At 34.1% G+C, this 26,322-nt stretch overlaps 9 protein-coding genes across 17 annotated transcripts; 3 read left to right on the top strand and 6 right to left on the bottom strand.

Moving 5' to 3' along the window:
* Positions 1 to 7,397: 7,397 nt before the first annotated feature.
* Sf3b6 (splicing factor 3B subunit 6) lies at positions 7,398 to 8,222 on the bottom strand. The gene is made up of 3 exons (XM_076800764.1): positions 8,069 to 8,222; positions 7,861 to 7,979; positions 7,398 to 7,792 (listed from the first exon to the last, which is right to left on the bottom strand). Exons 1-3 carry the CDS (start codon positions 8,099 to 8,101, stop codon positions 7,567 to 7,569), a joined length of 378 nt encoding a protein of 125 aa, XP_076656879.1. The 5' UTR covers positions 8,102 to 8,222; the 3' UTR covers positions 7,398 to 7,566.
* Positions 8,223 to 8,524: 302 nt separating this feature from the next.
* Eef1delta (elongation factor 1-delta) lies at positions 8,525 to 14,838 on the bottom strand. 5 transcript variants are annotated; one of them, XM_076801524.1, is made up of 9 exons: positions 14,685 to 14,838; positions 12,384 to 12,515; positions 11,170 to 11,640; positions 10,304 to 10,411; positions 10,070 to 10,139; positions 9,819 to 10,007; positions 9,440 to 9,505; positions 9,240 to 9,365; positions 8,525 to 9,164 (listed from the first exon to the last, which is right to left on the bottom strand). In XM_076801524.1, the coding sequence occupies exons 2-9, from the start codon at positions 12,474 to 12,476 to the stop codon at positions 9,010 to 9,012; spliced, it is 1,278 nt and encodes a 425-aa protein (XP_076657639.1). In that variant the 5' UTR covers positions 12,477 to 12,515; positions 14,685 to 14,838; the 3' UTR covers positions 8,525 to 9,009. The 5 variants fall into 5 exon arrangements, with proteins under 5 accessions (XP_076657639.1, XP_076657640.1, XP_076657641.1 ...); XM_076801525.1 differs by having other exon boundaries at positions 9,819 to 10,004; XM_076801526.1 differs by having other exon boundaries at positions 10,304 to 10,402.
* Positions 12,566 to 14,678, bottom strand: Snm1 (DNA cross-link repair protein snm1). Its single transcript, XM_076801529.1, has 2 exons — positions 14,478 to 14,678; positions 12,566 to 14,124 (listed from the first exon to the last, which is right to left on the bottom strand). Exon 2 carries the CDS (start codon positions 14,100 to 14,102, stop codon positions 12,921 to 12,923), a length of 1,182 nt encoding a protein of 393 aa, XP_076657644.1. The 5' UTR covers positions 14,103 to 14,124; positions 14,478 to 14,678; the 3' UTR covers positions 12,566 to 12,920.
* An 859-nt stretch (positions 14,839 to 15,697) lies between the features above and the next one.
* Chrac-16 (chromatin accessibility complex protein 1) lies at positions 15,698 to 16,866 on the top strand. The gene is made up of 2 exons (XM_076800493.1): positions 15,698 to 15,892; positions 15,987 to 16,866. The coding sequence occupies exons 1-2, from the start codon at positions 15,758 to 15,760 to the stop codon at positions 16,377 to 16,379; spliced, it is 528 nt and encodes a 175-aa protein (XP_076656608.1). The 5' UTR covers positions 15,698 to 15,757; the 3' UTR covers positions 16,380 to 16,866.
* On the bottom strand, positions 16,377 to 17,747 carry LOC143361247 (vacuolar ATPase assembly protein VMA12). The gene is made up of 2 exons (XM_076800492.1): positions 17,330 to 17,747; positions 16,377 to 17,258 (listed from the first exon to the last, which is right to left on the bottom strand). The coding sequence occupies exons 1-2, from the start codon at positions 17,745 to 17,747 to the stop codon at positions 17,014 to 17,016; spliced, it is 663 nt and encodes a 220-aa protein (XP_076656607.1). The 3' UTR covers positions 16,377 to 17,013.
* A 156-nt stretch (positions 17,748 to 17,903) lies between these two features.
* Positions 17,904 to 18,956, bottom strand: Muted (biogenesis of lysosome-related organelles complex 1 subunit 5). Its single transcript, XM_076800494.1, has 4 exons — positions 18,800 to 18,956; positions 18,613 to 18,695; positions 18,178 to 18,366; positions 17,904 to 18,068 (listed from the first exon to the last, which is right to left on the bottom strand). Exons 1-4 carry the CDS (start codon positions 18,816 to 18,818, stop codon positions 17,904 to 17,906), a joined length of 456 nt encoding a protein of 151 aa, XP_076656609.1. The 5' UTR covers positions 18,819 to 18,956.
* A 372-nt stretch (positions 18,957 to 19,328) lies between these two features.
* Positions 19,329 to 22,437, top strand: Arfgap1 (ADP-ribosylation factor GTPase-activating protein 1). 2 transcript variants are annotated; one of them, XM_076800431.1, is made up of 8 exons: positions 19,330 to 19,766; positions 19,837 to 20,118; positions 20,201 to 20,406; positions 20,484 to 20,598; positions 20,866 to 20,955; positions 21,310 to 21,369; positions 21,472 to 21,644; positions 21,749 to 22,437. In XM_076800431.1, exons 1-8 carry the CDS (start codon positions 19,707 to 19,709, stop codon positions 21,948 to 21,950), a joined length of 1,188 nt encoding a protein of 395 aa, XP_076656546.1. In that variant the 5' UTR covers positions 19,330 to 19,706; the 3' UTR covers positions 21,951 to 22,437. The 2 variants fall into 2 exon arrangements, with proteins under 2 accessions (XP_076656547.1, XP_076656546.1); XM_076800432.1 differs by lacking the exon at positions 21,310 to 21,369 and having other exon boundaries at positions 19,329 to 19,766.
* Positions 22,438 to 22,668: 231 nt separating this feature from the next.
* On the bottom strand, positions 22,669 to 24,105 carry LOC143361209 (uncharacterized). Of its 4 annotated transcripts, none has more exons than XM_076800433.1 (3): positions 24,029 to 24,105; positions 23,269 to 23,645; positions 22,669 to 23,189 (listed from the first exon to the last, which is right to left on the bottom strand). In XM_076800433.1, the coding sequence occupies exons 1-3, from the start codon at positions 24,083 to 24,085 to the stop codon at positions 22,976 to 22,978; spliced, it is 648 nt and encodes a 215-aa protein (XP_076656548.1). In that variant the 5' UTR covers positions 24,086 to 24,105; the 3' UTR covers positions 22,669 to 22,975. The 4 variants fall into 4 exon arrangements, with proteins under 4 accessions (XP_076656548.1, XP_076656551.1, XP_076656549.1 ...); XM_076800436.1 differs by lacking the exon at positions 24,029 to 24,105 and adding an exon at positions 23,904 to 23,977; XM_076800434.1 differs by lacking the exon at positions 24,029 to 24,105 and adding an exon at positions 23,815 to 23,899.
* A 226-nt stretch (positions 24,106 to 24,331) lies between these two features.
* Positions 24,332 to 26,193, top strand: Firl (firelighter). Its single transcript, XM_076800438.1, has 7 exons — positions 24,332 to 24,520; positions 24,788 to 24,925; positions 24,990 to 25,184; positions 25,427 to 25,556; positions 25,636 to 25,753; positions 25,863 to 25,988; positions 26,060 to 26,193. Exons 1-7 carry the CDS (start codon positions 24,365 to 24,367, stop codon positions 26,166 to 26,168), a joined length of 972 nt encoding a protein of 323 aa, XP_076656553.1. The 5' UTR covers positions 24,332 to 24,364; the 3' UTR covers positions 26,169 to 26,193.
* Positions 26,194 to 26,322: the final 129 nt, after the last annotated feature.

Below are 26,322 nucleotides of genomic sequence, written 5' to 3'. Positions count from 1 at the left end.
TTTTAAATATGGAGTGTGTAAAAAGAGTTTACCAGTTTTATTTAGAACACTTATTCAATATTTTGTAGAGCTCCCTTCAGTTTATGTTCGGACAGAGATTTCTATAATTTCTTAATTGGTGCCGCTCATGTTCAACACACTCTAACTAGCATCTCAAAACAGTTCAAGTCGTTTGGAGCAATTTTGAAAAGGTGTTAATATATCAGGTCGTCGCATAAGTTCGTGCCGTTTACTCTTGTACCATTTAAATTCTAAAACTAAAATATGTAATCACCCTTTCATTCCACAACCGCTTCTGATCTTTTTGGCAAAGACATCATACCGTCGCTATAAGATTTCTGCGGTTTTTCATTAAGATACTTTTCAATGGTGAATAATATAAACATATCCACGGCACGAACTTATGGGACGACCTAATATTTCCCGCGGCGATTGTAGCACCAAAATCAAGCTGAACACGTAAAAATGCACATTTTCTGCAGGCCGACGATTTCGGAAGAATATACGGATGACGTTCGAAAGAATACGCTGTTTTTACGCGTCCGTTAACCGAGAGAGAAACGATCGTGCACGGTCGAAAGGGAAACCCGTTGGCCCGTTTAACGCGCGTTCATCGTTTAATTACGCAAAGAAATAATTAAGTTATTTTCCGCATGCAACCAACCGAACCGCTAATTAGGCATAACAGCACGCAACTCAAACACAAGAACCGCAGCGCGTGTACATACTCGTCCCCTCGGCCACACTTATTTACCGCACGTATATCTCTTTCGCTCCGGGATTTCAACGTCGTCTCGTGAAGGATATTCGCACATCCTTACATTCATTAACAGCGTACGGTATTTTCCGCGAATGTGTTCGCGTCGACGACGTGGAAAAGATCGTTCGAACCGATGTCCGTCTGGTCTGTCCACGAGCAAAATGTCATCTGAATAATAGTAACAAATAAATACTTATTCGTTGTTCGATTACTTACCATTCTAGTTATTCGTTATTTACTATTCCTATTCGCGGTTATACACGTGTGCCGGTAATTAGGAAACTGGTGTCAGTCAAAATTCCAAACAAATTGCTCTTCTTGCTTAGCATGTGTTACTAATCATTTGATTTGATTTATAATTATGTAACGACGCAAAAGTCTAAATTAGAAGGCACGACTTGGTTCGTTTTACCGATCTAACGTGGTGCATATTAAAGTGATGTTATTTACGTTACTTCTAGAACGCACACTGCGTACACATATGTATGTATGCATACGTGTCTTGCGCAATATTTCGGACGAAACTTTCGAAAATGCATGGCCGAGAGAGAAACGGGGAAAAATGGTTACACCTAAGTGGCCAGGGATAAAAATGGATGTGCGTCGCTCGTTTCCAACGACAAAAGGCCACACACGCGGGCGTACACCGTCTGTAATTAAAGCAAGAGAGACGCGCGTCCATAGAACGTAATTCAGCTCTGCCCCCCCCCCCCCCCACTCCCCAAACGAGTTTTTATTTACTCGCATTTTTCCGAGACGAGAGACGCCTCTCGAGCAAAAGAAATATTGGCATCGCGATGCTCTGTCCCCTTTTGCTGCGAGAACGAGGCTCGCTTACGGCGGCGTTAACGTGAAGCGAAGCAACTGAAAAGCCAGTAGCGCTACAACATATTTATCCAGACAGCGGACAAACATACTAGCTCGAGTATACCTGGTACCTTTTCAGTTTCGTACACTTTCAAAGACAAACGAGACACACGCATGCGAACGTCCCGACACTGATCTAACCGATCTCGATCGAGCTTTTCCTACGTTCGCGTCTACACGATACCTCTTATTTACTCTTGAAGACAATTTTTTTACGGCACCAGCCAGGATTGTTCCAATTAATAACAACAAAATCTTTGCAAAGTTCCAGCTCGATCGCGTAACGGGGAAACGCGCCCTTCGGCTTTTAACCCTTAGCACTCGAATGGCGACTGTAAGGCGCGACTAAAAATTACTGTGTCATTATTCAAAATATTTTTTACATCATTAAATTTGTATGCATTTAATAAATCACTAAACACTTCGGTATTGTACGAGCAAATTGCACCATTTTTGTATGTATAACATGAAAAAGTATATATAAAAGGAAAAAGTCTAAATCGGAAGAAATGTTTCGTTTTGGAGTTAAAGTAGGTTCGAGTGCAAAGGGTTAAACATTAAATTAATTAAATATTCATAGAATTAATTTTCGAAATTTAAAATAAATCAGGAGAATTTCAGAGGTATTTTTCACATGGTCCTTTGTTTTTATGAGATGATTAAGACAAGTAGTACCCTCAACCCTAAACGTTACCAATACCCGTCCCGAATCCAGCTTCAGGCACCCGGAATGACCAATATGCGACATACTTACGTTCACAAACTTTTGGGATCACGACCCAAATCCGAAAAAATTTCCAACCCAATTAGTATTGCGGGATACCCGCACACCCCTTGGAAATACCGAATCATGCGAGCAGTGCGAATTGCGTGCACGTGGCTACGCATAAAGCACGTCCCTGTGTGTATGCGTGGAACATGGCAGAAAGTTCATCGCATGAATAAACAGACAACATGCATCCACAGGGTATTCGGCAACAGGTGAAACAAATTTTGAGGGGATGATTTTCTATAATGATATTTTGGATTCGTTTTTAAATTGCTGCATTATTAAATGGACTTGTGTACGTCGGCATTAATGGATCGGCATAGTTCAGAAAAATGTTTAAATAACAATTAAAAAGCACAGCCAAATCGGTAATTTTGTGCTTTTATTTTTTGATGCCACACCTTCCATACAATATAAAAGAGGTTTTCGAGTTATCGTGGTTCTACTGTATTTTATAAAACATATGTAAGTATACAGTAAAATGCAGTTCTAGTAATTCGAGGTATCGATTACGGAGTTTTATGCGAGTTTTGTACGAGATGTGTGTATGAATAGAACCGAAAAAATAACAGTTTAGAGCCGAAATGAGAAACAGATATTAGCTAATTTCAGTTCTTCGTAACAATTATTCGAGATAAAGGTTTTTCATAACTGTTTGAAGAAGCGAAACTAATATTATAGCAGTTTTCAAGATCTGGTATTCTGTATAGAGAATGCGCGCGCGCATGTGCGGACAGCGTCGACAGACCGGGGAAATTGAGGGGAACACAGTTACCCCCTCCCTGTAGTTGCCGAATTAGTCACGTGACATTGTGACATATGCGCGACAGAGACGAAACGCGTCACGTGACCGAGCCGCACAGTGGTCCAAAATCGCCAAAACGTGGTCGAAACCTCACAACTTATTAAAAACTTATTGGTTCTGCTTGAAAATTGGTATTAGGCCGTTTTTGGGGTCGCTGATCACGAATCTGAACCTGAAATTAGAAGAAACAAAATGACGGACCCAATATGGCGGACATATACATTAAAAAATTATTGGTTCTGCTTGCAAATTGGTATTAGGCCGTTTTTGGGGTCGCTGATCACGAATCTGAACCTGAAATTAGAAGAAACAAAATGACGGATCCAATATGGCGGACATATATATTAAAAAATTATTGGTTTTGCTTGAAAATTGGTATTAGGCCGTTTTTGGGGGTCGCTGATCACGAATCTGACCCTGAAATTAGAAAAAACAAAATGGCGGATCCAATATGGCGGACATATATATTAAAAAATTATTGGTTTTGCTTGAAAATTGGTATTAGGCCGTTTTTGGGGTCGCTGATCACGAATCTGAACTTGAAATTAGAAAATTCGCTGTCTCATATTGACCTGAACGAGGGGAAAGACTAATTCTGCGGATAGCAAACTCTACCCAGGGCCCGCTCTAGGGGGGAGGACAACCCGGGCATTTGCCCGGGGCGCCAAAATTTAGGGGCGCCAAAACCTAGGGGCGCCAAAATTTAGGGGCGCCATTTTGGCTTTGGCTGCAAGTGTGAGAAAAATATTGATGTTTTAAATATTCAGTTAATAGAAAATGTCTGACTACCCTTGCCAGACAATTTTGCTAAAAAAAAAAGTCATTCTGTTCAGCGCGGTGCTTAAAAAGGGGCGGCAATTTGTTTTTTTTTTTGCCCGGGGCGTCGTAACCGCTAGAGCGGGCCCTGCTCTACCCTTTGTATTGTGTAAAGTAGATATTCTATTCGCACGTCATAGTTCCCAAAAAAGAAAGAATTGAAGAATTCCTGGTCTTTTTACGTACAACAAGATCCCATAATAAAAAATATAGGTTTCCATTTGGAAAAACAAAGTTGACCTTCAAATGACCTTGAAAACGCCATCCAAATAAAAAACTGATACTGCCTTGGACACGTGTTTTACACTTTTTTAATATTTTTTATACTTTTCGAGATATTCGGCTGGAAAGTTTTCAAACGAACAGCCGATATAAAAACAGCGTTCGTGTTTGAAAAATATAAAAAAATTTCGGATATATGATTCTTTATAAAAAAACTGACATTCTTTTCATAATCTGTTTAAATTTTACAGAAAGACTTAGTGCATACCTCTCACAGTTTGACAATAAATGCAAGGAAAGCATATAAAATACCTACTCTGCGTTACAAAAAACAGTGCTATGACCGCAGGGGCACCTAGGGGCAGCTAATTGTTTTTAGAATTGCAAGATAATACTATGTAGTAGAAGCTCCAACAAGTTTTAGCGTGGGACCTGGTGGGACTTTTAACTTTTACTCTAAATCGTAAAAATGTATGCCTTCACTTTTACTCTTTCTTTGCATACACAGTTATCAGTTAACAATAAACATTTGCCACTAAAACCTATGCAACTTACCTCCACAAACAGCATCCATAATGCACAATTAAAATCGAAACGTTTCAACACAATTTGTACACTGTGCACTTGAAATTCGCAATGTGCTTCACAAGTTTAAAAAGGTATGGTCGAATGAACTCGAAGTTCGGACTGTGACTGTTGGTGAGGTATAAAAAAACGACCTTTTTGCTGTTTACCCCCACTTAGAAACACTCTTAGAGTACCCAAACCCATATTTAAAACTTACCTACCTGAAAGTTCATATTTTAGGTTTTGACCACGTTTTCCGGCTTTGGGACCACTGTGAGCCGTGACGGCAGAAGCGTGGGGGTGCTCGTCGCCGAGGAATAGGGGAATGATAGAAGGGGTAAGGTAGGGTAGGAGACAAGTCTCGATCTGACGAGGCTCTGCTCGGGGCGACACCGGTTGCATACAAACTTACCTCGTTGCAAATCGGCAAGCAAGCAGCAGACCGTCGCTTGTCGTGACAACACGACGGTCGTCGCATCCCCTTGAACCGCGTTGTCCCCGTTGTCCTCCACGCCCCGTTCATTCATTCCTCCCCCTCGTCCTCCTCTTCCTCCTCGTCGTCTGTCCACGCGACTTCGTTGTTTGTCCCGTGGCTGACGTTCGGTGTCCGCATCATTAACAAACGACACACCATAGTTACCCGCGATAATATTCCGCTCAGTGTTCAGACCGAAGAAAGTGCGATATCATTATCGGACACGACGGCGAAACGAAACGTCTCATCCGTCTGACAGAAATCGTCGCCATTCGCGGCTTGTTTACGTCGCGTCGAGATTCCCGATGCAACGGAAACGGCTACAGTAATACGTCGATCATCGAAATATCGAGCCGAACAATCGATTACATTACAACTGCGCTTGCATTCATCTCTTGTTCATTTTGTTATTCGTTTATCTAAAAATTCTCGCGATATCCGTAGCAAATGTAAATGAATTTACTTTGACTTTATGTACTTACATCGTGACACTTTTTTGTTATTTTAAAGGTTCAGTGTGTGTTACGACAAATTTGGATAATCGATGTTTTACTATGCTTATCGGAACACACCCACGAGAAATTCAGCTACATGAGCACGAATCGTGCACGCGGTTCTAATATACAATACACGGATTGTCTTGCTGTCGAAGAAGAATCGATGCGTTTATCGTGTTGTTATCGCGATTGTTTACACCCGCAAAGAAACGGCCGACAGAAAAATAGTCTCGCGGGTACACCGAAAGATCGCGCTACTCTTCGTGTCTGGTGGAGCTAGGCGGCGTGACGTGAACGTGGTATACAGCGAACAGGCTTGTTAAAAGGACAATAGCGGCGACAAGGAACGGGAGAGAACATTCTTCCACAAATTGGCCGACGTCGTGGTAAAAACTGGCGTACACTGTACGCGAGAGTCGCGACACATTCTCAAGGATATCCGTGAACGTCTCACCAGCGGTTTCGCCGCTGCCGCAACAATCGAACGACATCTGATCTGTTTCTTTCCTTTATTTTGTTTTTTCTTTCGGAGATCACAATGACGTTTACGTTTCAGCTGCGCGAAATCGAGCACATCGGAGTCAATGGGTGAACAGGAAACACCAGTAAGAACGCGTGCGTTTTATATAAAACGAGTCTCAGCACGCTGCAACGCAATCAAACGGGCTGGCTAAGCGGGTTTTCGCTTTCGACTGAAATCGAATGTTCCTCCGACTAGCCGGCTGGCGACGTGCTCGTGTTAGCGTGTACGTGTCAGTGTCGAGTGTTCGCGCACGCGTGCATCGTTGTGTGCGAGGACACGGTGCGGTACACACCGAACACGCGCATTTCCACCAGCATTCAGTATCGAGTGTCGGAGTATCCTGACACGTAAACCGTAGCCTGTAGGCTTCGCGTTACAAAACACCTAGTAACAACGAGAGTCGACCGATTGTATTACCTGAGCGACACGCGCGAATCCTGAATCGTGTCGTTTTATGTTTTTATTTTTCGTTTCCTTCGATGGGAATCGTATCTCTTTGTTTCGCAGGAAATAAACGCATAGTTACTTGCACGACTAAATTTCTATTTCTATTTCACAATAAACGGAAAAATAAGAATATTTGGAGAGATATGAGAATCTGCGAACAGTAGTTTCATATTATGCACCAGATTGCATTTCGGAGCAATACTTTGGCTCGGTGCTGCAGCTAATACCCATAATCATTGAAAACGCTGTAGCCAATCGTATAAACCTCACGACATACATAGAATTTTGGAAAGTGTGAATTATTTGAATTTCGTTTGAAGTTCAAATAAAGAAATAATTAGAAAAAGAATCATTTGGCTGTTCAAATAAACTAACATATTATTATTTCAAACAGTATTTACAGGTTTTCAGTATTCGAAAAGTAGCCGGTGTACAATGTGTTAATTGTATACACTACTTTAGCGTAAAGAGACTATTGTTGCTTGTCTTTTTATGTATACTTTAAACTAGGATTTTACGTGAGAAACTCTGGTAGGGTACATAAAGTTTCTAGAATTGCTGACATGAATTCATTGAAGCTAAATAGATTGAAGTAACATATGACATGTACTTTTCTTACATAAAAAAGCCTGCATACAAAATACAAATGTATAATTAAAGAATATAAAATTTTACTGCTTCATATGTACATAGACCTTACTTCCTATTTATACAATCACAACATAAATTTGATATACGTGTAATTCAGAAGTGTTTGTTAAGTTAAAAATTCATTTACATAATACTTAAACTTAGCTTACTTCAAAATAACGATATAACTATTTCTTTTCTTCGTTTAAGTTGTACTTTGTCTTCAGTTTGTCTATTTCTTCCATTTTCTTGTCCACATCGACTCGTTTAAATGCCTTATTACTTTGATAGTATAAAACTACCAAGTACCGGTTACAAACATTGAAACCACTTAAATGATCGCATGCATTCTTTGCATCAAATATATCTTCATAAACAACGAAAGCAGTTCCCCTCGTTTCAGCAGTATTACCTCTAAAAATACATTTTTGTTAATCCAGCTGTATTTTCTTAACCTATAAGTTAAATTCAAAAGTATTTACACTCTGATTTGTCGAATAGCTCCATATTTCCCGAAGATGTCATACATTTCTTCGGCCGTAATTTTGTACGGCAAATTCCTTATATACAACACTCTATTTACTTCAGGAGGTAATCTTACCTGCGAAGAAACATTTTGAATAATAGTGAACGCACAGGTTAGGATAGTATTCATCGAGGTAAACGTTAAATATTAACTCATTTACTTACATTAGCTCTCCGTTGCAGCATAGCCATAGTCATGTTTGAAAATTAGGGTTTGTTTTCACGCTTAATGGAAAAGTTAGAAGTCTAAAATTAATGTTTTGTTTAGGTACGCTGTTCTACACATTTGCTATCAAATCAACACAACTTTATACGGAAACGGAACAAGTGTGAAGATGAGTTATGTGACATTTCTACGCCAGATAGCAGCACTAGACTAGTATGGCAGTTAATTTGAATTGTACGAACTGAAAGAAAACGTTTGTAAAGGACTGTGCCTTGTATTATTAATTTTTTAAATAAAATATGAATCAATTTTTGTATATCTAATGCACTGTTAATGATTATAATTACATGTATCTAATAACTAATGATGTGATTAATTATTAATTTTAGCAATCATTCTAATTATGATGTATTATACGGAAAATAATTTTACAGGAAAAATATAATTACAGAAAATTATATTTATAATTTTTATTCGTGGCAACCATGATCCGAAACAAACAATTAAATATGGTACTAGTAATTGGCATTTACTTGCAATATCATGAGTTTCTTTTGAGTATTATAATTTCGTGAAGTGTTCAGTTACTTGAATTCTTTACATTTTCACATCGGTATTACAATTTTTAACATTTACAGATTATAATATTTTTATATAGAATATGTTGATTTTACGACCGCGCAGTTTAAAAACTCTATCGATTACAATTCGTAAGAATTATTTTATTAAATAACCTGACACATCAAACATTTAAATCGGAACACGTCGATTAAACGTTTGTTGTTTTCTGGACATTCGTATTCAGTATATAAGACGTACGAATAATTCATTCGTCGAAGTAGATATTGCTAGTGGAATGAAGAGATGGCACAACAGACCAATGCCTGATTGCAATTAAATCGTCAGATATCTTCTACGAAGAAAAATTTCGTTAATTTCTTTATACTTTGTTGAAAGCTGCAATGTCTACGCTTTGAACATGATCTTCGATTTGCTGGATCTCTTCTGTAAGCCAGTCCACTGAAACTTTTTCATCTTCTACGACGCAGGAGATCTGAAGTTTGTGAATACCATAGGCCAAGGGAACAAGTTGTGCTATAAAAAAAGTAATTTCTTGTATCTTGACTATCAATTAGTGATTCACTTATGTATTTCAAATTAGCAACCTACCAGCTCCCCATAGAAGACCGTCAGTCTCAATCTTTCTTACTTCAGTTTCCATTTGTTTCATATCAACATCACTACCCCATGGTTTCACATCTAATATGATGTTCGATTTTGCAATTAAAGCTGGTTCTGTAAAATGATTACTATGTAGATATGCAGTAAAATATTTACGATATAAATTTAACGTGGACGATGCCACATACTTTTGGATTTCTTTGCAGCATACGCAGCCAATCTCTCTTCTCTAATTCTTGCAACTTCAGCATCTTCTCCCTAACAAGTCAAGTATATAAACAGTTTACAGTACATACTACAAGTAACGGTTTAAATTTCACTAATTATACGATAGTGTCTGTGTCAAAGTAATGCAATGAACAGAAAAATATATATCTGAAGGTACTTATATTCTGGGAATATCTGGTGTACTATATTTGATAAATATTGTATAAAATTGTACATTTCCGCATCCTACTTGAAAAAACGTATGAAGTGTATTAAATGTGTCGTGCAAAGATGATCTCAAATATTCTGTGGGGGGGGGGGAATTAACTGCTTAGTGTTTTTTGCACTATCTCTGCCCACTTGCCTCTGAGTCTGAACCAAACAGTTCGAGATCGTCGTCATCATCAGCTTTTTCTTCTGTTTTTTTGTTTTCTGACTCTTTTGGAGGTGGGTCAGACTGTTCTTTTGAAATTTGATTATAGTTGTCTTCGAGGACTTTCACTCGTTTCTCCAAATTGTTGATGGCACTCCTTAACCCTTCAATAACTGCTGAAACAATTGTTCAATATGACGAATTCTGTAATTTTATTTAAACATTATACAATATTCACCTCCGTCTAAATTATCTTTCATGTTTTCAGCCGGGTTGATAAGTCCTGTAACAACTGCAATATTGTCCACCTGTAAAATAATCGTAACACAATAACTGTATTATAAAAATGCTATGATATAACTTTTATGTAATTATATATATAGTATACCCATAAATTTGTATTAATATCGAATATTATATTAGTAAGCAGAAAATTTGTTATGTAAGGGTGTGCAAAGGGTGCAGTACTCACATACTGTAAAGATTCTTTAATATATTGATGAGCCTTGGCGACTTCAATGGCTAAACTTCCACCAGCAGAGAAGTTTGGACTAGTAGTTTGTTGATTTTCCTGTATCCACTAATATTAATAAAGATCAACTAAGACTAAACTGATAGTTATAAATAATCTAGAATCATACCTCCACTAGGATTTATAAATAAGATTAATTAAATTAAAACTGTATCAAAATATGCTCCAATACATATTATACATTTCATTTTTAAATATTACATGTTTCTTCAATGAAATTAAATTGCAATGTATGCTTCATTAATAAAATCAATACTTCATTATTATGAACAGTTTCATTTGACCAAGTGGAGATAGATAGTTTATGCTAACATTGAAAACATAATAGGTGCAACACACACTTTTATAGCATATTAAAAAGTACTTGCACATGTTCACAACAAAAGTTTGTTATTACTAGATGTAAGTCTGTTACATATAAATTTGAATCCCAAATGAAATGTATTTCTCACAGTAAACTAACATGCACAGATGTATGGGGATATCATGCAAAGCGTTGTATTATAAGGAAGTAATTATAAACATAATACTGTTGTTTACCCATACAACATGTGTATAAGCTGAGAATCAAGGCAATAGTAAATATGTAGAGGTATTTAATTGCATGGTGACCACTGTATGTTGACAGTGAATAATACAAAAGAATAATGTTTAATAAATATTTCAAATACAGTGAGCAGATTTCTATAAAAATCTAAGCAAAAAAAATGCATATTGCAATCAACTCAATAAAAATTTATAACTATTACATGAATGCACACCAAAAATTAAATAACATCTATTGCAGCATACACCTCAATACATACTTGCTGTTCCTTCCGCAAGTGTGATGGTAGATGTCCTTTTACTTCCGTAGTATCATTTCTTTCTTTTCCTCTATTTCTATGTCTTGTTTCAGCTTTATTTTTTTTCTCTTTTACTTCTTCTACGTTATGTTTAGTAGACATATCACTTGACGAAATAACTTCCTTCTTTTTTACATTATTTCTTATACTTTCAGATTTGTGCTTTTCTTGTATGTTTTCATTCTTTTGCGTGTTGTGTTCGTTCTCATATTTATTCGACTTAGACTTATTTGTTTTATGATTTTTTGAAGTATCATTCGGAATGTTTTCAGAAGTTAGTAATTTATTGTCTTTAGTTTTCTCAAGCTTTGTCTTCGATTGGGGTAAGTTGTGATTCAAAATAGAGTCATAGTCATTAGTTACAGAATTTTCAGATTTCAAGGAGCACCTTTCCATTATTTTATGAGGCATGACCTTGAAACATGGTTTAAGCTATGCAAATGGGAACCGTTATTTTGCAATTAATACAAAAAATACCAACTAAATAGGACACATTTCCATTACATGCTAAATGCATTTTTTTATGATTGCTACAAAATCAAATGCATAGAAACCAAATAGTTTTAGTATAAATTTCATGCAGTTCCCTGAATTTTTTGATATGTTATCTATCATGTGAAACTATATGCTTTATACCACTATAAATATGAATGTCTGAACAAAAAGATTCATTGTGAATTATATGTATGCTTCTATTACACTAATATGATATATTTCTCATAGAAAGATATATGGAAAAAAAATACAAGGATATGTGAATTACATGAGGTATGTTATAACTCTAAAGGGAATTAAGTTTTTATGAGAAAAATAAAATTCCCAACACCTTGTGATGTAAGAAGCAGGTAAGAAACAGTGTTCCCTATCACCAGATATTCCCTGAAGTATATGTTAGAAGTGTTAATTTTCAGTTAATAGAAAAACAAAAACAAAAACATAAGGCAAAATGAAAAGATGTACATTAGCTGTAGATTTTGGGGCATAAGTTTGAAGTGTTTCTGTTTATAAACATACTCGTAAATATTTCTAAGAGTTTTTGTACAACTCTATTCTTATAAAAATTGTATGACATTGTGACTAATATATTGTATGTTTAAAAACATCTCCCTACCCTGTTAGCAATTGCCCTTTCAAATTAAGTAACATAAATTAATGAATCAGATGACAACACTTACCTTAGCCATTGATTCAAAATATAGTCGTTCTGCTTTGTCATATGATGGCTTGTCGAACCATATTTTCTCTTGTGCTAATGCCGATTTTTCCATTTTTAAATTGTTTTATTTAACAAGAGTACAAGTAAGTTTCTGCAACATGAAAATTAACTCTTTAAGTATGGAAAATAAAATTATTAAAAACATTCGAATCATTTATATTTATTATAAATACAGCCTTTTCATTAAAAAAATACAAACACTGTATAACAATGAATGCAATAACAATACAATTTATACAATTCATATACATATACATATGTATACTGTTACATAGGTGTCCTTGTACTTTAGGCACGGCTATGATAAAGGAGCTTTGTTATAGAGAACATATTCGCTTTATTAACAGAGGAGGAGCAATTATCTATTGCATCCGTTCTCCATGATATCATTCGAAATTGATACCTTTAACTAATATTTACAAGTAAAACTTATTCATAACAATACCATATATGAATTAATACAATCAACAACTTTCAAAATAAATACTAAATGCTATCACGAACTATCCTCATCACTGCTAAAATATTTAGACTTGAATGAAGGTTTATTTAATAGTTTATAATCAGGTAATTCTAATTTATATGTCTCTTTCACTGACATATTTCTGTCTGATTTTTTTGTTATTTCATTCAATAAATGATAAGTATCTTCTTTACTTTCAGTCTTAATTACACATGGGTATATTTCCAATGCTTTAAAATATTGAAGGAAGGCTGTAAGTTCATTGTAAGAAGAATGGGTGGAATAACATATATTAAAAGTTCTTTCTTTAACGTCATCCCATGTTCCTACTATGCTTGTATCTTTTTTTCTCCACTTAAGTACAGATGGAATTATAGTTAAAATATTAGCACTGCTTACATCAGGTCTACAATATAAACCCGGTGAAGAAAACTTGCTCTTACATGCATGAATTAGGGTACTATATGCATCATTTGCAATATGATCGGATAAATCTCCAATTCGACAATAACTTTTATATACAGAATCTTTTACATGAATTTTCATATTTAATAGTTTGGAAAGTTCTACGAAGAGAAATTCAGAACCATAGTTGGCAGAACATTCCAGAATAACAACGTTCCTTGGGTCTTCATTTAACCATTTTTTAATGACATATCTCATTTTAATCATACTTTCTATTCTAGTGGGAAAAGAAGGAAAGTCGTTACTCAAAAAAGTTGTATCAAGATAGATTTTAGTAAAAGTTCTAGGCACCAATTTTGAATCTTTACGATAATGTAGACCTTTCAACTTTGGAAAATCAATAGGATTAATACGAAAATCACCAGTATATAACACCGATATATCATTTCTTTCAAAAAGAAACATTACAGATCCAAGACAATGTCCTGCCGAAACACATGTTACAGTAACAAGAATTTTATCTTCATTGTGTAGATTATACTCGATGACAACAGGTTTCTCGATGTCTATTGTCCTAACACAAGAAGTTTTAAAATTAAATTTATTTTCTAATAATGCCTTCGTAATGGGACTGCAATAAAGATATTTACTATGTACATTCAAATTTTCAAAAAAAATATCTGATAAACCCTTCATATGATCGCAATGACAATGACTGAGAAAAAACACAGAAGATGCTAAGTTTTCTTCATCAAAACGATCCACTGAGATTCCAGGTATCTCCTTAATAAGCCCAAGAAAAGTTGACATTCTGGTATGATGCGACCTGTCCCTGTAATTTATAAATTCTATTTCAACTACACCAATATTCTTCTTGAAAAAAGCCATTGCACTTGATTTTAATAGATAAAATCGAAAATATTCTTTCCGGTATTTATCCTCATATTACCAAACCATTAAAATTTGTATTATTACTTATCTCTACCAGATCTATAAATCTATTTTTATGTAGAATCATTTAAATCATCATTTAAACAAAAAAAAAAAAGAAATGATTATTAAAAGTGACAAACAGATGTTTGAAAACTTGAAGAGTAGAAGTTCATTCTTGAATGTTATAACCGTAAATTAGACATATATTGCATCAATGAAACAGAGATTTTAAATAGATTGTTGTCTACAAACCGATGATCCAACGATTTGTACAGCTGTATATGAACAATCAGTAAATTTTATAGTGAAACATTACTCGCACGAATCCGCCATGTGCCGTATTGATCGATTAATTCAGTAGTTATATACTAAAGTACAATTAATACAATATCCGTAATTCTTGCATGTCGATTAGTTGCACAAGACAATTATAAACCACATGAATAATATTAAATGTACCTTGACTCGTCACCAATTGTCAGATTGATGCAACAATTGTCTTCTAGCCAAACTTTCAGTAAACCGGATATAACGTGCCAATTAAAAAGAAATAGACACAATGCAGAACAAACACTGCTGCAAGATGTCACTAGGGTTTGATCATGTGACATATCCGTGCAAATTCTCATATTTCATTTTAAATTAAGTAATTTTCACACTTTTAACAAAAATTGTTGAATGTATCGTATAAAATGTTGTAAAAATCTTAACGGAAAAATTTAAGTCTTAAAATAACGTTGGCGTTTAACAACTAACTAAAATTTTCGTCTAATAAACAAATAAGGTAATACAAAGGCTATGATATAAACAGTTTAGAGGAAATAAATAACAAATGAAAATTATAATTTAGAGTTTCAATTATACTATTGAAGCGATAGCGAAATCGCTACACATATCACAATTAGTGATTTTGATATATAAATATGATATTGTTTTTACTTGTTTGAAATTAATCACCTATTTCATTAACAAAATATTGAATTAAGAAATGTATATTAAAATTTTTCATCCAAAATTTTTACTTTCAATTATGTATAATATGTGAATAAAAAACATTAAATGGCTAAATCGATTTCGTAATGTCAGTGATAATAGGAGATAACGAGTATATTTAGAGTTTTAGAGTATTCTAAATAAGTCTTTCTATATAGGTACTAAATATTACATAAGTACTAAAACTATTTCTTATAGTATTGCTTTGATAATTTCCTGAAATAAACTATACAATAAAATATTTGCATGGATTAATTATCCCCTATTTCTTCTATTGACTAAAAGAGAGCTTCTTGTCTATGTCAATTAGTTGATTTTGAATTTCCGCCGACCACGGTGCACAATGTAACAAAGAACTTCCTTTCGTAAACCGTAACGACACAATTTTTCCTTCCGAACACGAGTCCGCCTAGCGGCTAATCAGAACAACAAGACGTAATTGTTACAGATTTCAGAGCTTAGAGACAGCCTGCCACCTACTTATTCTTCTTACACCGTGGTTTACTCTTAAGTTTGGAAGAAAACAATTTTTCAGCAAAATGTCTGCACAAGGATCACCAGTTAAAATTAAAGAATTACGTCTGCCTATGTCAAGAGTGAAAACAATTATGAAAAGTTCTCCGTATGTTGACACAATTGGGCAAGATGGTTTGTATTTAGTCACGAAAGCTACGGTGAGTTGAGGTTAAGTGAGGTTAAGTGACACCAAATTTTGATATTTTTTTGTATAAAAAAAATTCATAAACAATTTGTGGATCTATTTTTTAGGAACTATTTATACATTATCTGACGGAAGAAGCACATTTACAAAGCAATAAAGGAAATTTCTTAGATTATAAACATTTGGCAGAAGTGGTACAGACTAATGATACATTGGAGTTTTTAAGAGAAATAATGCCGAGAAAAATAACGGTTAAACAATTCAAAGAAATGATGGCTGCCAAGAACTCCCATAGTAGTTCAGAAAGTAGCTCAGATTCAGACAGTGACAGTGAAACAGACACAGATTCCTGTACTGACAGTGATGATAGAAAAGTAGAAGACGACAACTTATCGACCAGTGATCATGGAAGTGATACAAAGGAAAATGGTAACTGTGATTCGATCAGTGACAAAAGCGAAGCCAGTGGAAAAAGTGACAGTGAAGATGAAACAAAGTGATAGAGCCATAGATATTTATTTTTTCATGAACCTTTCTTTAAAGTAGACTTACTGACTTATTACCAAATAAACAATGTAACTTTACAAATATTTGATACTTTGAAATGATAGTTTTAGAAATTTGCTATTTTTGTATGGACTCAACAGAACAATCTTCATTCGCGTTAGAACCTCTTGTTTGTAAAACTATGTATTTTATAGATATGTAAGATTTTAAGAAAGAGGAAACCGGTCACAGCAGGACTTGAGCCTCCACCTTGAGATTCGTAGCTGTTAGCTCCTGAGCAGACCCATAGAACCCTCTGACATTTCCTAATTTTCATATGTATTTGGTCTGGGTGGTCCTGATCCTCCAGATATACAAGTAGATTTTAAGATTTTATACATAGAAATAATTTATTTATTTTTCACATTGTAGCAATCTAAAAAGCTGTTTGCTACTTTAGTTCAGTATTAAAGCAAAATAAATGCATTAACTTTTGTAATACTTGTTTCTTCTTAACTATATTGTTATTTATTTTTGCCAATGCACATATTGACACATTACAAATTAGTTTGCTGCGTTTTCATAGCGTTTATAGAAATTGCAAAAGTTTTAGAAGAATAAACTTGTACAATAACCATTTTTAGAACCTTATTCTTGATGTAACTTTTTAGACGTTGATACTGACTCATATCCATCCTCGTTCAGTTTAAGGGCTAAAAAGTAAATTTCAGCCAGAGCTATAATTAATGCACAAATTATGCCCAATAATAATCTAAATCCAAAGTCTAAACTCCCAACTATTAATTCTACACCTATAAATCCGAAAGCAAAGCCAGCTAATACAGAAAATATAAATTGTGCAACAGCTATAAGTTGTTTATTTATTTGCTTCACTGAAAATAAAGAAAATATATATGTATAAAATTGTTTACACAAAATGTATATTATAATTTAAAGATCTTACTTTGGTAAGAAATAGTATCTTCTGGCAAATGTTTTCTAACAGAGTCAACGTTTTTAGTCATAGCTTGATATTCTTTAGCATCTTGTTGCGCTTTCAATTTTTTTATTCTAGCTTCCAATTCAGGGTTTCTTGGTGTAACCTTTGGTATAGGTAATCTTATATCTGTTCCTTCTAAGAGTTCATGCAAATAAACATTTTCTTTTTTCGTTTTTCTATGATTTTCTAGATATTCGTTTAGCCACCGTATATCATCCAGTTTCAGAGAAACCTGCTTTTCTTTGTCTTTACTTGACTTTTTTAAAGCAATAATACCCAACGGAGCATCACTTGTTTTCTTAACATTTTGTGTAACAAATTCTGTTAATGTTTTACTTGGTATTATCTTAATAGATGGGTCCTCAATTGATTCAACTGGCATTCTTATATTATTTGTTCAAATACAAACTTTCTATTATAAGCAAAACAGTATTATCGGCACAGTTTTATGCATTACATAAAGAATCAATATTATTTTATATTATGTGTCTATTATATCAAAGTAAAAAATATTATCTATAATATAATAGAGTAATAATTATGCAATATGCAGCTTTCTTTCCAGATCAGTGTAATATTCTTTTATTTCATCTTCCTTTTCATCAAAAGTTTGATTTACTTTCTCACACTTTTCACTCATATCATTAACAAACTTCTCCCATTCTAATTTTCTGACTTTTCTGTTTTCTTCCAATGCTTTGTCCTAAATCAATGAAACATACATATTAATTATAAATATACAACTTATCCTAATACTTTAGTTATAATATAATATTGAACTTATATTAAAATTTATTAAGTAAAACCAGTACAATATCAAAACTTTGTTCTCTTTGAAGGACTCTTTCACACATGCTCAGTGCTACATCAACGTTTGCTTTTAAACTAGGCAAGTGACAATCCCCTAGTTGTTCTGTACGATCCAATTGATTTTCCTTCAGTTCAGTTGAGTATTCAAGTATTTTGAAAAGACGTTCCACTTCTCTATCTCCTCTTTTTTCCTATAAATGTGTAGTTACTATAATTTTCATTTCAAAATGCAACACTAGAATCAAATATTTTTTAACTGAAAGTCACTTGCTTCTTTTGACAGTATTAATTTATAGGTTATATATCATGAACAATTTCATTTCATTGAAAGACACGTACGTAATAATCAATTAATACAGTGATATATGAAGGATTTCCATCTACTCAGCTGTTTATATTCACGAAAAATACTTTTCATCGATTCAATCATCTTTTACCTGAAACTCTCGTAGGAAGAACGTGATTTCACCTTGAATGAATGGTCGATGATCAAAAAGTCGACTCCAAATTTCACCAGTGTCTACGAAAATGTGACATCGCGAATAACATTATGATAATTAATTCTAACATTAATGTGTATGTCTGAAAAATTACGTATTTACAATCAATCTACACATGCCGCACCTTTAATAATGGACGCCATGATTCTTCATAAAATACGCAGACTTGTAGACTAGGAATGGAAAAGAGTACAGTGTTGCCTCTTGTATTGTATGCACTTCAGGTTGCAGATTGCAATCTTACAATTAGAATTGAAAGATAGTTGACAAAAATAAGGAATATCCGTCGATACACACTGTACGATTTTCACTGCAGTGACTTTAAATGAAAAAATTTCTCTCTGCCTGTACACTGATTGGTTAATAATTCGCTGCTGCAAATAATTTATAGCATGACACTATTTTCTATTGGCTGGCGACTCGGTAACATCACAGATTACTATTCTGTGATAATATCTTATGGCCAGGACGAAGAGAAATCATTGGATATATTCTTCCACGGCAAAGTCCAAAATGCAATGCTAATAAGGCAAAAAATGTGCAATGTTAATAATGTAAAATAATAAGCATATACATATTGTAAACTGTTGTAAACATGACGCAAATTGTCTACAGTGCACACAGTGCTCAGCAACGGCAAATTTTGGAAGTACACATACAGGATTTTTTAGTCGTCCGTGGTCGTCCATTGAGGGTCTTTCTACATCTATGAAATATCTCATGAAATGATCGTCTCACCAGATTTGGTGACACGATATTTAATTTTACTGCACATGAACAATATTTATTATTTTGTATAAAGTAGAACTTGAAACAGAAATCAACTAATTGGTGTTTAACACAAGTGGTTAACTACTTCTGTTATATATATATATATATATATATATGTGTGTGTATGTATATATAGAAAAATTCGAAGTAATGAAGGATTCATTAAGAAGTTGAAGGCAGCAAGTGTAATAGAGTGGACCTTTAATTCTAATAGTAAAAGTATTAAACTCGATTTGAGTTAATTCTTGGTGACAAAAATTATGGCCAGTCCGCGAACTCGGAGAGTTTTAAGTGAATTAAAGCCTAAAGATGAGAACAATGTAAAATATCCATTTAATTCATTTATCACTTTACCATATGCTCATTTTATTGCATCTTGTCTTTTTATAGAAATGTTTTGAATGTGGTACACATAATCCTCAATGGGTATCTGTTACATATGGTATATGGATTTGCTTAGAATGTTCAGGTAAACACAGGGGACTTGGTGTCCATTTATCATTTGTTCGTTCCATTTCTATGGACAAATGGAAAGATTTAGAATTAGAAAAGATGAAAGTTGGTGGAAATAAAAATGCTCGAGAGTTCTTTGAATCACAACCAGATTGGGACGATAGCATGTCTATAGCACAAAAATATAATACGAAAGCAGCAGCATTATACAGAGATAAGGTAAATATATTTGAATGATATTAATTGAATTAAACACAATTAAAATTAATTCTATGTAAAGAATTATGAATACAATTGGTAGATTGTAAAATTAACTCAAGGAGAGAAATGGAGTCCAACTACTTCTGCTGCCAAAAATTTTGAACCTACTTCATACTTTTCCAATCAACAAGAGTCTTATCAGAACGATACGTCTGGTTCTTATCAGAATTTCAATTCAAACAGTTGCAAAGCTCAAACTGAAGCTTTCTTTGCAAAAAAACAAAATGAAAATGCCAATCGCCCTGAGTAAGTATTAATACTTACATCTGTATTAAAATCTGTTCTCAAAGTGTTAATACATACATTCATCAATATTTTTGCAGTAATGTTCCACCCAATCAAGGTGGTAAGTATGGAGGGTTCGGTTATCAAATGGATCCACCATCTAGAAGTACATCACAAGAATTTTTTGACACCGCAGTGTCTTCTTTAGCAAGCGTAAAGATTAAAATATCAATACTTTATTCTATTTATAAACATATACGGGATGTTTAGTAATAGGTGAAAAGCAATTCAAGGGATGATTCTTCATGATGATACAAGATGATACAAGATATGTCTTTCAATTATTAACAATTCAAAATCTCTGTTTAATTGTTAATAATTTTGTCATAAAGGATCACATATTACATTTTTTCCCATCTATTACCAAACACCCTACACACACACACACAATTACCTATTATCAATGCCTAAAAATTGTAGGGATGGTCAATATTTTCTTCATCTGCGACAAAAATAGCAAGCAAAGCTACAGAAAATGCTATTAGAATTGGAGAACTGGCAACACAAAAGGTACACAAAGTAGATATTAATAATAGGGGTAATCAAATGTATTTATTGTTCCTGAATGCTTGCTTAAAATATTATTTTGCATTGACAAACAATTAATTCCTTACCACCAAATTCTTTGGGTTACCAATGTTTGCATTTAATGAGTAATGTTTGCACATTTCATACATGATACAACAACAGTGAAAAAATTAATTTAGTACACTCATTTATCATACCCTTTGCTAATATATATTTTCACAATAATAATTTCAGCTTCGTAAATATGCATATACTGTAGCTTAGTAGTATATGTTATGCGACAGTATCTTTCAGTTATTATTCATCTTTTAGTTTTTTTTATGTTATTTTCATTAGGTTCGCGATGGTACTTTATTGGAAGATGTTGGAGCTCAAGTTAATAATTTAGCTGCAAAGGTAGATAGCTAAATAGATATGATTGAACTGTTTTTTTATATTCTTCTTCATCTTAGATGGATAACTTATTAGTCGCATTGTTATTACATACTTATCGTGCAGGTTGGAGATTTGGGAAGAAGAGGATGGGGTGATATTGGGGGAACAAATTCAATGGAACAAAATCAATACAACTCTAAAGAAAATTATCAAAGTTCGTCTACTAGGTATCAGAACAGTGAAGTTGAATCGTACTCTACAGAAAAAACATCTTTAATGAAGACTTCACAGTCAAAGTAAATTAATGAAAAAATATTTGTTGCACTTACACAATCCATTGCATATGTATATATATACCTTAAAAATTGAATTAATTTAGGAACTTTTCTTTCAATTCTAGGAGTAATATATTAGTATGTGAATGGGATTGGGGTAATGATACAAAACAGACTAAGGAGGAAGTAACAGATGCTAAGCCAACTACAAGAAAATCAAAAGACAAAGTTAAAGAAGAAGTTCTAATCAACTTTGGTGCCGATAGTAATACACCAAACTGGGATTCAAAATTGGAAGACGATGCATGGGAAATACTAAAAAATTAATTATTATTAAGGAATTAGGTAATTTGCAATGAAGTTCAAGATCGTCGAATCCTTATCGATTTGGAATTTATATAAAATAATGATAATTATGAAAATGAAATTATTTTTACTCTATATTGTACCTTCTTGGTACAAAGAATGTATTTAAGTAAACGTATTCTTCAAGAAATTAGAGGTTTATTTATAAGTGACATGTAGACATGTATTGTATGTTTCAGTAAACATATATAAGTACTGTTAACAGATTCAGATTTTAGAGTTAATGCACACAAGAACAGAAGTATGTGCCTGCTTTGTGTTTATGTTGTAGTTTTGCATTTATTATACATTTAAACTGTTAGTAAACTTCATAATTCACTTTTATACAACTCAAATAATTTCTATATAAAAAATGTAAAACTATTTTAGTGTATAATACGTATTATAGAAATTGATTTTATGTAATTATCGATTACATTTATTGATTAAAACTGTTCAGAAGAAAGATGATTTTTAGTAATACATATTCAGTACCTTCTAGCAGTCAACTTTGTGAAGCCCGTGATGTGTTCGCAACTATTTCAATTTTACAAATATCAATCACCGCATATATAATGTAATAACATTCGTGTATCTGTAAATTTATAATACAAATAAGAAAAATCCCTAAAATATATAAGTTTTAATTTATCTTAAATGAATAACGAAGTCCACTTATATTCCAAAGAAGAAGAACAAAAACAAAATAATCATTTTTATTTTTTAACTAAACTGTTTACAAGCGATTATCAGTACATATAACATATTTTTAGAAGAAAACTTCGTGCTTTACAAAACTTTACTTGCAACCAACTTAATTTTATATTCAACCGATTCAACAAACTTTACTATGTTCTACAATTACTTCATCGTTGAAAGTTTGATTTCTAATAATGTTTTATAACTATTTTCAATTTGAAGATTAAACAGTAACACACTTTTATTTTAACACAGAAGGTATTAAACGTAATGTATATATATATAATTATGTAAATTATAACTTAATACTATAAGGAATGTATGCTCTTTCCTGGATATACTTTCTTAATATGGATTTTGTTATAAACTCTTCCAGCATATGCCAATATATCTTTTTTTTGTTTTGGCCATACTTTTTCTTCTATATTTGATAAGCAGGAAAACAGTAGATTTAAATCATTTTCTGATAGGTCAGATGGTGATTCTTCAAGACATAAACGATAAAGAAAGTTATAGATTGCTCTACGGAAAAATATGTAGTATTATTAATATTATTAACATATCAGCCTATCAAAGAGATATAATATGAAAAAATGGATACCTGAAATCATAACCATCTGCGTCCACTGGCGATGGATGATCTTCAAATAAGCTTATAAATAACAATGCTTCTGGTATTAAACTATCTCCAGGTTTATATATACCGTAATTCAACCATTTGATTAATTCATTTTCTGGTGAGATACTTGCTAAATATGAATATTCAGATATTTTTGATTTAATATTTTCTGGAGATATATGGGGTAACATTTCTGATATAGCAGGGATATTTTCATCTCCGTACTTTTTAAGAGCTTCTAATAGTGTTCGTTTATCTGTATTGCTCCAATCTTGTTTTGGTTCTTCCGTAATTGTATTAACTTTTCGTTTCTTATTTTTACGTAAACTGTCTCTTCTATTAACATCCATTTTAACAGCCTAGAATCACAGAGAAAAAATAAATTAATTCCGAAGTTCTTTTCCGTACGTGGTGTCAACAATCATCTGCAATCTATTTTTCAAACAATAAAATGGATAACACAATATTACGGAAGTAAGTTAAAAAATTTATGTATACCGATATATTCAGTATTAATAATTCATTTACATTTACTGTGTGAATTTGAGAACTTCAGTGCCGCTAAACATTTGGAAGAATCAGCTGTTACATGCAGTGGTGTTAGGAATAAACCCTACCGTAAGGTTTATGTGACGTCACATAGATGTATACCAGGCACGAGATTTAATTGGCTCGATCCGAGGCTTTTTCGTAGGCTACGCCCCTTTGCCCCGGCCGCGCGTCTCTCACTTCAGGGCTGTACGTAACTATAAATATAAGGGCGCATTAGGGCGACTCTCGTATCAATAGATTTCTGCATCACTCATGAGGTAAATACTATTGTCAATGCGTTTTTTTTGTCAGTGGTATCCTCTACAGGCCTATTCTACAGTCATGACAAAATGTTTCATAAACTATACTGAAAGTGATTACACGAAGTTTGCAATGAGTTAGCAGAAAAAAAGAATGTATGGTATCTGTCGAAAAGTTTAAGAATATGTGCATAATTTAAAGCTGTTTGCGACTTTACATATCTGTTGTCTATGCAAAAGATGGAAACGGTAGCCATTAATTACGATAATAAACTGAAAAAATTGCAATGTCAAGTATAGTCCGTGTATTTAGACTTGGCCATTTGCGATTACTGTACAAGCTAATTATTCTATCGGTGAATATCGGTGTAACTATAATAACCGCAACTATTAAGGGGATTGTACCCTTTGGTTCGAAGAACTTGTTAGGAGAAACCGTGCTGGTAAATTACAACAATATTAAACACGTAAAATCAGTGCAGCATTCTTTGATTTTACGATCCTCTAATTAAGGTCCGGGTTAGTTCTCAGTGGGGATAGTTCTGGGACTTTTATCGGCTAGGCATTTGGGACATATATAGAGTAAACACTGTATTGAGATACCGATGTACAAAAGTGTCGACTCTAGCCTTTCTCAAAAGAGGCCACGCGAACCAAGTCATTTTGGTTTTGCAATCGCAATTATAAATTCCGTAATGTCTTTTGATTAGATTACTGGAGCTGGACACGGAATTGGTCGCGAATTAGCCATTAAATTAGGCTCCTTAGGATGTATAGTGGTTTGCTGGGACACAAACGTCGAGGCGAACCGGTCAACAATAAGAGCCGTGTCCGAAAATGGAGGAGAAGTGAGACGAAAGATGTTGAAGAGAAAGATGAAACATGCTCTCATTTCAATTTCGTACGATCTAGGCGTACGGTTTTGCCGTTGACGTGTCGAAGAGGCTAGAGGTCCAAGAAACCGTAAAATTGATGAGGACGCAAGGGGTACCGGACGTCTCGATCCTAATTAATAACGCTGCGGTGCTGTATCACAGCCGGTTTTTGCATCAGGATCAAAATCTGGTCGAGAAAACATTCGATGTTAACGTCTTTTCGCAGTTCTGGGTATGCGGATCCGCGAAATATTAACACTGAAAGAATTCTGAGGCAAAACTGCTCAGCTTGGCACTTTCTTTACAATAAGTAGACTGCAGATTTTTACGCAAAACTAATATTTTTATAAACATATATTATAATGAGCACATTCTTTTTATTTTTGTAATGCGATGTAAAATAGTCACAGTGCTCCGTAGATCTAGCGTTAATTAAGCAGATTTTACTTTCTATGTGACGATTTATTTTATCAGACGATCGAAGCTCTCCTCCCAAACATGATAAGAAATCGGAAGGGACATATAGTCTGTCTGTGTAGCATGTGCGGCATGTACGGCGTATCCGAGAAAGTGACCTACTGTTCCTCGAAATTTGCAGTCAGAGGTATCACCTTCCTACCAAATCTTTGAACTTCGATCAGATTTTGTAACGGCAAGGATTAAATCGTCGACTTTCTTAACAGGATTAATGGAAGCGCTTCACGAAGAGTTGCGGCTGGATCATGAAACCGCTCATATACGATTTACGACCATTTATCCGTTTTACGTGAATACCGGTTTAGCTAGAGATCCGAGATACAGGTGTGAAACGAACATCAGATTGCGAATCTTCGATATCTACTTTCAAGTTCATTTCTCTCTTTTACATATTCAGTCGAAAATTAATTTTTGCTCACGTTTCCCAACAAAGGTTCCCCTACATCTTCGGAGTCCTGTCCGCAGAATACGTTGCGCAAGAGGTGATCAAAGCAATAAGAAGAAATTACACCGAGTACACGATACCACGATGTTTGCTCATTCTGAACGCAATCAACAGGTTGAAACGTTTAATGAGAGACACGAAATTGTTCGTCGCTGATCACAGCTCTCTCTCCTTTTGATCCGCAGAATTCTTCCGGACAGCGCCATGAGGCTCATACTCGATTTTCTATCGAATGCGGAACGTAAAAGCAACGAAAACCTCGGGACAAAGGACAACATTCGGATTGATGATTGAAATAACGGGTCCACTCGATGACCGTAGGATCCTGCTGAAAAAGACACGGATGACAATGAACGTCGAATAATATTCAACGAGTCGGTCAAACATTTATAATTACAAGAATTCGCAGGACCTCCCACGAACCTCTCGTTAGTTGACCTATCGAAGT

This window comes from Halictus rubicundus, chromosome 15 (assembly GCF_050948215.1).
Source record: "Halictus rubicundus isolate RS-2024b chromosome 15, iyHalRubi1_principal, whole genome shotgun sequence".
Classification (NCBI taxonomy): Eukaryota; Metazoa; Arthropoda; class Insecta; order Hymenoptera; family Halictidae; genus Halictus; species Halictus rubicundus.
This window is presented reverse-complemented; position numbering and strand designations above follow the sequence as displayed.